This window comes from Bidens hawaiensis, unplaced genomic scaffold (genome assembly GCF_021521415.1).
Source record: "Bidens hawaiensis isolate Kalapana, Puna unplaced genomic scaffold, B.hawaiensis_p1.1 tig00019676_1, whole genome shotgun sequence".
Taxonomy (NCBI): Eukaryota; Viridiplantae; Streptophyta; class Magnoliopsida; order Asterales; family Asteraceae; genus Bidens; species Bidens hawaiensis.
The window spans coordinates 327740-337974 of record NW_027492988.1 but is presented as its reverse complement, the minus strand read 5'-3'; the positions used below and the strand labels follow the sequence as shown (position 1 = coordinate 337974).

Genomic DNA, 10235 nt, shown 5'->3' with positions numbered 1-10235 from the left:
TGCCCGTTTCCCGTACCAGTTCCCGTGCAACATAGATTAAAGCAGGTCGGGGAGCCTCAACTATATGAGTTGTTGGAATCATATGAAGTTTCACCCTAAGTGGTGCCCTGTAACCACCGTTGTCACACCGCAACCTACGGTGGAATGCCGGGGCGCGAACCGTTGGTTCACAACTTACAAAACACTATCATGCAATTTATGACGATGTCTAATTTATTTATTTACAATTTCCAAATCAAGTACACATCTTTCGTCTAAGTACAATTTTAATCCAACAAAAAACAAAAATAAATAATTCAAAACACTTCGTCTTTCTTTTATTAAGTAGCCTAATGTCCTTTCTAAATGATCTTCTTCACTTCAAATCAAATGATAACCTTCAATATGCATACAAAATATATAGGCTTGTTAACACAAGATTCAGTGAGAAAATCACTAGTTTTTTTAATATAATATTATATATATAAATGAGCAAACCCATATTGTGAGTATCAACAATTAAACAAATGCAAGTAATTGGCGTCGTTTGAACATTGCCATGCGAATCAGGTTTTGGCTACTAAGACGTGATCAATGAGTTATGCTAGAATCAATGATGGAACTCTCCGAATACTAGAATTAAACAAATAAGCAACTAGCAAATAATCATTTAATCGATCAACAAACAATATTCACAGTTTGCTAGTTGTGTATTGTATGTAATATGTAAAGTATAAATAGGTACGCATAAGTCCCCAAAAGATTTTAAAAGCAGTAAATAAGAAACTTGAACTTTATCGTGCTGACTGAGCCTACACGAATGGACCTGAAACTTGGAGAAAATAAACTATAATTAAAACCGAGAATAATGCAACTGGAATCGGGTTAAACGGATGTGTAAAACTAAAGTTATGGGATTCTTAAGATTTAAACGAGCTGGTACTATTCAGAATCCGAACTTCAAGTCGGGAGTTGAGTTTGACCTGTACACTCAAAATTCAATGATGAACAAAAAATTCTTCTGGCCTGAACGCTAGTTTTAACCAGAAGATAGAAAAATTGATTAGTCAAAATATTTGACTATTATGCCCTTAACGGGTCAGGATCATATTGATCACCGAGACTCCCTCAATATGAGAAATTGATTGAGGGATTTTGTTTATGAGATAAAAACCTATGAAAAATAAGAATACAACATACCCAAACGAGGATTAGAACTAGGAGAAATAGAAATTCAAAGTCAACAATCGTGGAACTTCAAAGTCATACTGAAAGACAAAAGCTTGAAGTAAAACACGAAACACCAAAGGAGGAGGCTAGGGGATCAATGGAGGATGATGCCGCAGTGATGTGTTATGGTTTTAGAATATGTTTTGACTTAATAAGAGAGTTATAATTTGTTTATAAAGTAACTTACTTGTTTAGGTAACCAAATAACACAATTATGACGAAATCGGCTCAAATAAGCCTATGGATTCCGAATCGTTAAGAAATGAATGTAGACTAGATATAACATCATATTATATTGTTTGAACCTTAATTCTAGTGATTTAGTGTCGTTTAGGAAAGATTATGCATAAAAAACGAATAAACTAGTTGTAAAAAAACTGTAGACGATATTTTGGAGATATCTCGAGAGAATATCCGTTATCTCGCGAGAAATTTCTTGAATTTCAGAAAATGTTATTTTTACTATTTTAGTCCCTGAACTTCTGTAAATGCGTTTTTAAGTGATTTTAAATGTATAGGTATAAATATGACTATTGAAAAACATTTTACAGAACAGAAAAATAGATCATCCACTTAAATAAATTTGACACAATATAATGTCTGAAACTAGGAATAAACAACAAAAGGAAAGAAAACTAACAAGGGTTACCTACTTATTGTACACTATTTTCACCATTTTCATTTCCACCATCTTTTAACCCTTCGAAAATCTCATGATCATGAAACCCTGCACCTAGATAAATACTCGTAATTTAAACATTTTCTCTATAATCAAACGCAGTGACAACTTTTACGCTTCTTTCTCCTAAATTAGTAGAAAAAAATTAATATTTAAAGGAAGTTTAAACTACCTTCACCAAGGGCTTCAATATCATCAACTTCAGGGCCTAAAATCATCACATTGCCTAATGGTGGATCAACCGTCATCCAATCAGACCTATCAATCTCATTTGAGTGAATCTCCTTCTCCGTTACCCACGCGCCAACAGAATTGATGGCGTCATATGAAATGGGATCAGGGCTTTCATGCTCTTTGTTATCAAACCTACAAGATCATTTGTATGTCAAATTCTTTCCCGTTATGAAAAGATTCTACTGAACAGTATATTAAGAGTCATTCGAGACTTACATTTGCTTTAATCTCATGTTGTATTGAACAAATACAATGTCACTCAGCCTCTGGTGTTCTACATAATTCTTTGTTTCGTGAATCTGTTGGAAAGAAATCTTGTTTGGTTTACACCCGACCAAACTGCATGTTTGACTTAGAATACGAATGGCTAAACGAACCAAGTTCGGGCAAGCCCCTCCATATGTTGACCACCACTCAGCTATAGTCAAACCAGTCAGACCAATAATTAAAACATGACTAATCTAATTATAGCATTAAAAAATCATAAGACTATCAGAACACAAATATAACATTTAGGATTACTAGGAAATAAGGTATCTCTTCCTCGTATAGCGATTTTTCTCCCAAAATCAACAGCAGCTTCACGATATAATTCTGTCTCTTTAACAATTTTATCTTGGATCATAGTGCCGGGAACCAATCTTTCAACGCAGTCATAGACTGATGATCTGATCTGAAGATGAATATCACTATCAGTGCTGTAGAAAAACTTTGGATTAAGATAAAAACCAGCGGTGTGCAGAGGATGGCGATGAAGTGGTTCCCACCTACGATCTATTATGTTCCAGTAAACCAAATAATCTTTCTCGTCAACAAGCTCCTTTTTAATTGCTTCTTTCGCTCGATACACCCCTGCATATGCATAACCCATTGCAGGTCTCTTTTTCCCGCTCACAATTCTCAAAAGCCTCAATAAAGGATCCGTTAAATGAGTGATTACTGTACACATGGACCAAAAAGATGGATTGCTGATGTAATCCAAAGTAGTGTATCCTTCTTCCTTCTTGGAGTACGAACACTCCATCCACTCCTCTGAAGTTACCATGGATTGGAGGTTGTGTTTGACACTTACCATCCGTTTCAATGTGGAGAAGTCGGTAGATGAACGTGTAGGGCCCACTACAACAATGTCAACTCCAAAAGTATACTTTCTCATCATATTTAAAACAAGGCTATGATTGTAAATGAATCTTGATATTGATCTAGCTTGTTCAAGAATAGTGCTTATCCATTCGAGTTGTCTAAAATCATCCAATATCATATCAACACAATGAGTTGCACATGGAGTCCAAAAAATGGTAGGAAAATTGTTGGTTATATGTTTCCCTGCTTCAATGTAACGCCCTTCGTTTTTAGTAACAATTTGAAGCACGTTTCTCACTCCAACTTCTTCAACAACTTCCTTAAACAAAGTAAATAAAGCTTCACTCGAGTTCATAATGTTGGTTGCATCAAATGATTTAAGAAATATTAACCCTTCAGGACAATACACCGAGAAATTCAAAAACACTTTACCATTTTCAGATATCCACTCATCAGCTAGAACAGAACAACCGCTTTTTCCCCAACTCCCCATGCATTGATCAACATCACTTCTCACTTCCTGAACCGTATTCTTCAAAACCCAACTTCGAAGATCATGATAAGAAGGCCCCACAACTCCCGACCCTTGTGACACAATTGTATCAATCATAGGCTGGAAATACGTAGAGTTCACAGCATCCAACGGTACACCAGCGTCCAAGAAAAACCGCCCAATTGCTAAACTAACTTGATGGTTAATCCTTTTCGATTCATCAAACACAACGTTACTCAAAGCTAAAGCATTTGAGCCTTTCCTCACTCTCCCTTTCTTTCTCCTACCTACACCGCGCTTATTATTTACAACACTCTCCTCTTCTTGATTCACCAGCAAACTCGACCCCGGCTCAATACCTTCCGTCTCAGTAACGGGAACCATCACACCTTCAGTTACAGCGTTCATCGCGCATTGATCTCCAAAAGAATCAACACCCTCACCGGAGTTAAAATTACCGATATCTTCCGCTAACTTCTGCTTCTTCCTCTTCTTCACCACCACCCCATTCAAACTCTCTTGCATCAACAACCGAACGTCCGGTTGCACTCGTAAGCAACTAGACGCGTTCCCTTTCTGACCAGCGAGATGTTCTTTAATCCTATGAATCCCACCGCCCTTAAACATTTTCCCACAATAAACACACTTAAGCTGAACCTTATCTCCACTCTTATACATTTGACAATGCTTCCATGCCGGATCATGTTTTTGTGAATTTACCGGTACCGGTTCTAAATCAGACGCCATTTCGTATAGCAACACTAGTTACCTCCTAATAATAATATACAACATTATTAGCAGATAGGCCTGCAAACGAACCGAACGAACACGAATAGTGCCTTGTTCATGTTCGTTTGTTAAGGAAGTAATGTGCTCATGAACGGTTCACGAACACTTACCGAACGAGATTTTACGTTCGTGTTCGTTCATTAAGGAAATGAATGTGTTCACAAACACAAATAAAATCGGCAGAGCCTAGAGATTGAAACAGATGTATTCATCAATGTGAATAATGAAGGCCTGCAAACGAATCGAATGAACACGAACAAGGACATGCTCGTGTTCGTTTATTTAACTTTAAACAAACACGAACACTTAATCAAACAAATATTTATGTTCATGTTCGTTTATTTAAAAAATGAACATTTGTGTTCGTTTGTTTAAAATCTAATAGAACATAAATGAACATATATGAACAAATGTAAATAAACACAAAGAAACATAAACGAACATAAATGAAAACACTTAAATACAAATATAAATAAAACCTTTAAGTAGATGACTCTTCCAGATAATACTTAATAACATAACTAAACGAATGTTCATGAACATAAATGAACAAACGGAACATGTGTTCATGTTCGTTCATTTAATTAAACGAACACAGTTTTTTGTTCATGAACTTCCAGCCGAACGATTCACAGACAATGCACTGAACGTTCGGTTCATTTACAGGCCTATTAGCATATACCAATTTTAAGTTGTCTAGCGACACAGCAAAAATTTGTTGTAGCTTCAATTCAAAATGAACAACACTGGTTCTAGTTACCACCTAATAATGATATACAACATTGTTAGTAGGTACCAATCTTAAGGGCACAAATTTGTTGTAGCTTCAATTCAAAATGAACAACACTAGTTACCTCCTAATAATAATATTAATATACAACATTATTATTATTATTAGTAGTAGTAGTAGTAGTAGTAGTAGGTACCAATTTTAAGGCGTCAACGACACCACAAAGATTTGTGGTAGCTTCAATTCAAAATTAACAGCAAATAATAATTGATAATAATAATGGTTTATGGAAACGAACTTACTTGATATTATTAATTATGAATTTTGTTTGTTAAGAATCCGGCGAGACCGAGTTATGGAGGTTAGGGTTAATATATAGGTGGATCATGAATCGATTGGAAATGGATAAACCGGTTATGTATCCGGGTTGGTTTTAATCCGGGTTTTAATATTGCTTGGGCGGTCAAACTCAAAAGTCGTCAGTTCGGTTTTGGATGGTTATAAACCCCGGGTGTTTCGGGTTGGGTTAAATTACTTGAACCGGAAAGAAACTGTTATTTGTTTGTTATTTTTTTAGGTAATTTTTAAATTATTTATTTTTAAAGTAATAATATAAAAGGATGACACATGTTATATGTATTTTATTTAATAAATCACAGTTGAGTTTTACGTTTGATGCATTGAACTTAAGTACATAGGTTAAAATGATCACTTTCTGGATAAATTATTGTTAAAATTGTTTTAACAAAAGGTTTGTCTTTAATAATTATTTTTTTGCTTATTACTTGTTTTAGAGAGTAATTATTTGACTCTATGATTTAAACACGCACTCATTGCGACTTTGATTACGTTTCGGGGTGTTAGTTTGATTAAGCACTCATCGATATTGTTGTACTTTTATATCGAGGTAAAAGAACTAAAATATATTTGTATGAGATATCGAAACTAGAAAAATAGATTTAAGCTGAAATACATGTTTACCCATGTACATCAAGTTTCCAGTTTTGAGAATTCAAATCGAAGTTAAAGAAGAGGTGACGTATTTTATGAGACATGCTAAGCCAAAAGTTTGTCCCAACTTTTTATGTTATACGGTGGATACAAATAAGGATGTAAACGAGCTTTAATTGAGGCTTTCCATACAAGGCTCAAACTTGGACTTGATAAATATATGAGCTTTATTTGAGGTTCTAACTCGACTTATGCTTGAAAAGGCTCGACTCATTTGGAGCTTTTTATTGTTACGTTCCGGTCTCTAGCAGCTCGGCTGGCCCAAAGCCTAAGAGTAGAGTTGCACAAAAAACCCGAACTCGGAACTGGACCCGAAAAGAAAACCCGGAACCGGTTTCTTTCATACCCGGCTTTTTAATACCTGAATACGACCCTACCCGTAGGGTACGGATAGGGTATGCATTTCAGTACCAAAACCCGTATCCAGAACCGGGTTTTTCAAATACCCGATATTACCCGAAATTTACCCGGAAAAATAATCCTAAAAGGTGTAACACCTTAAAAAATCCAATATATTTCCGAAAATTACCCGAAAAAAACCTTAAAAATCTGAAAAAAAGGTTTATTCGATACCCGGAAATAGGGTATTCAAATAGCCGGTTCTATACCCGACCCGAACCCGATACATAGGGTATGATTTTCAGAACGATACCTGAATCCGAACCCGACCCGGGTATTTCCAATACCCAAATTTCCAGTGCCAGGTCATACCCGAACCCGGGTTTTGAAAACCCCGATTCGTGCACGTCTACTTAAGAGGACACCAAAATCTTGAGGTCCATTTTGGTATGCATAAGCTGGTTGCCATTTCTTAAAGCCCATTCAATGGAATTCTTTTTAAACTCAGTGAAGGATTCCTATTACTTAAGCCCATGGGCCAGCCTTTTTATTTCATTAACTTACAGCTGAAGCCGAAGCCGATAAAAGAGGAGTGCTAAACCTTGGATATTCAATTATTCAAAAACCATGATCGTTTATTTTTATTCCCATGTTTTTTTTAAACTGTTAATTCACTCACACTAAGTCACTAACTACTCCTATTCAGTATTCACAAATTTATACATATGTCCACTATGAGAGACTCAACCGCTTAAGGAGTACAATATTGTGTACACACTAACTTTTAAGCCATTTGGTTATAGTTTGATTGTGTCGGTTACTCGGTTATACTTTTAAGATGTTTTGAATTTTTTCTAGGTATTAAAAACTACAAAAAAACCTTTTCTTTTATATTAAAAAAAAACCAATAGATTCTTATGAAACAAAGTCTTCAAAACCCACTGAGACTCACTTTAAGAAAGACGTAACTGAAATATGTAATATTTAGTCCATCCAACAAAAACACACCAATAATTCATTAATAAGAATGTCAAAAGTTTTAAAATTTCAAAGGTATGTTCAACTCCCAAGTTTATCAACCATTTATTCATTTATCATGTGCGTTATGGCAATACTCACATCATATATGGACCCCCATTGTTTATTGAATTGGTTTGCTCATTTTAGGATTCTCTTTATTGTGCTTGTTTATATTCTCATTCTATTTGATACCAAAATCCAAATGGATATGACCATATGGGAAAAGTTTAAAAACCATTAGATCACATCCATTATGATAACAAATTGAAGAGTTTAACATGATAACGTGCCACGCAATGGTTGGTTACTTTATTTATCAACATAGTGAGGCCATAAAATCATGGACCCCTCAATAATTCCGAATGCAGTGTACGTTTTTTTTAATAGCCTTAAAAGTATTAGGAAAAGAAATTATATAAAATATGGAGTGACTCAGTGACATGTCCTAACAAGTAAACCCTTTTCTTTTTGTAAAATAAGTTACATGGAAAATGAAAATTAAATTTATACAAATACAAAAGGTTTTGTAAATTATTCATGAGAACATGTTGTGACAACTACATAAATTCTCTTTTTTGTGTGTAAAAAAGAATTGAAAGGAAAAGAAAGGAAATAATTAAATGGAGGAAAGGAAGAAAAAAAGGGTTGGTGTGTTTCCAAGTTTTTTTGAAAGGAAAAAAATATAATTTTGCGTTCTCAAGATTCATTAAAGGAAAAAAAGAAAAGAAAAATATGAGAAATTAAAAAGAAAAGTAATAGAATCTCTTTCTTTTCAAAATGGAAAGAATTGAAAGGAAAGAGGGAAAGGAGAAGAAATGAAAAAGAATAGAAAATGAAAACTTTCTTTTCCTTTCTCTTGTAAAATAAACTCGGGAACAAAGCGTTCTCTTATGAATCAAGATTATAGCATAGGGTACACTAAAAAGTTTTAGTCACTGTCAAACGTGCCGAACATGTGCAGGAAATAACGGAGTAAAAGAAAATCCATGTGCAAATAACAATTTTAACCGTAAGTAAAATCTAAAAGAACATAATACTTCTAACCAATGTCTTGAAAAGTGACCAGCTCATTGAACAAACATATGTATTAATTAGAGCATTCGTAGCCTATTCTCTATATTTTTCTCTATAATTTAACTTAAAAACATTATTTTACAAATTTATCTATCATTTTTCTAAAATCTTTCACATTATATTTCCTATTCATATTCATAAATTCTTTTTTTATTTGTTTAGGGTTTTACTTTAGTTGCCATATAAATCATCCATATAATAATAAGTAATGAATTGAAGATGTGATTTAATGATTTTCTCAAAATTTACCTTAAATTATATGTGTTTAACAACTTGAGAATGAATTGGGATTTGGGAATACTCTTAATTGGTTGATCAGGTCTAACTGAAATCATAACTGGTTTGAAGTTTTTTTTAACAACCAAATTTTATACGCCATTCCCTCTGTGGATCGAACCCCAAACCTCCATATTTACATCAAACCACCTTTTCCACCACTCCATATTTGAAGTTTTACATTGCTTCATGGTAAAAGGTAGAATTGTATAAAATTAATTTATATTATATTGATGAAGGCTATTATGATGGATAAATGTTGTCATTTTAATTGGTTGTTAATGAATACAAATGTTTTTTTTTTCATTAAATAGAGTTTGCAAAAACTATTCAAATTTTTTTGTTCAAATCTATCTATGACTGTCGACGAGGATCAAACAAACACTATGACGCACTCTTTACTGTGTAAGAAAGGACCGTTCTGTTCATACCTAGTTTCACCCATTCGTACGAATATGAACCTAAGAAAACATTGGCGGCTTATTCTTGACATCTTCAAAGTTAGATTATTGATTTGGAAAGCTTATTCTCTTTCTTTGCTGGTAAATTAACACTTTTATTATCTATTGGACATATTACCACTTAGGACTAGGGCCGTTCAAACCGTTCGTCGTTCGAATTCGCTCGCCGCTCGCTCGGAAAATGCTCGCTCGTTTTTTCGCTCGATTGAAAACGAGCCAAGCAACGAGCAAAGGTTTGCTCGGTTTGGTTCGGCTCGAATATTTTTAATTTATTTTATATACAATTATATATGAACAAATAAATAAATATATAAACAAAACACAAAAATATAAGCTTACAATTATATTTACCCCTTTCAAAATTTTCATATTCCATCAATTTTATAGTTTTATCTGTCCGCTTCAAGTTTTTTGAATACTAGAAGTTTGTTTATATGATCATTATATCTCACTCCAAACTTATTTTTAATGAAATTTTACAATTTATTACACCTTTGTCTAAAAACACTAATTCTTTTATAAAATATATTATTTACAATCTTTAAATTTTTTTCTTATTGAAAAATTTAAAGTGAAAATGAAATAAATAATGCTCGAAATCGCTCGATGTTCGATTGAAAAATGCTCGATTCGATTTTGGCTCGTTTCGGTTTTCGCTCGGTTCGAATTTCAGCCGTTCGGTTCGATTCGTTTTTAAATGAGCCAAGCAACGAGCAAGCTTTCGCTCGTTCGGCTCGGCTCGTGAACAACCCTACTTAGGACTAGAGGTGCACAAACCGGTTTAAAACTCAAAACCAGTTTGGGTTAAAACCGATTCAGTCTTGTCAACAAAAGTCA

General features: G+C 34.0%; 1 protein-coding gene across 1 annotated transcript; it reads right to left on the bottom strand.

The window, feature by feature from the left end:
• Window positions 1-1709: 1709 nt before the first annotated feature.
• On the bottom strand, window positions 1710-4511 carry LOC143558971 (uncharacterized). Its single transcript, XM_077047697.1, has 4 exons — window positions 2645-4511; window positions 2339-2540; window positions 2061-2254; window positions 1710-1936 (listed from the first exon to the last, which is right to left on the bottom strand). Exons 1-4 carry the CDS (start codon window positions 4443-4445, stop codon window positions 1863-1865), a joined length of 2271 nt encoding a protein of 756 aa, XP_076903812.1. The 5' UTR covers window positions 4446-4511; the 3' UTR covers window positions 1710-1862.
• Between the last annotated feature and the right edge of the window lie 5724 nt (window positions 4512-10235).

Excerpts from the sequence above, each read along its gene's own strand:
- LOC143558971 (XM_077047697.1), bottom strand. The coding sequence starts at position 4,445 with ATGGCGTCTGATTTAGAACCGGTACCGGTAAATTCACAAAAACATGAT. Across the intron at positions 2,541-2,644 it reads AAGAGATACCTTATTTCCTA|CTGAGTGGTGGTCAACATAT; the intron begins GTAATCCTAAAT and ends GTTTGACTATAG. Across the intron at positions 2,255-2,338 it reads AACATGAGATTAAAGCAAAT|GTTTGATAACAAAGAGCATG; the intron begins GTAAGTCTCGAA and ends ATGATCTTGTAG.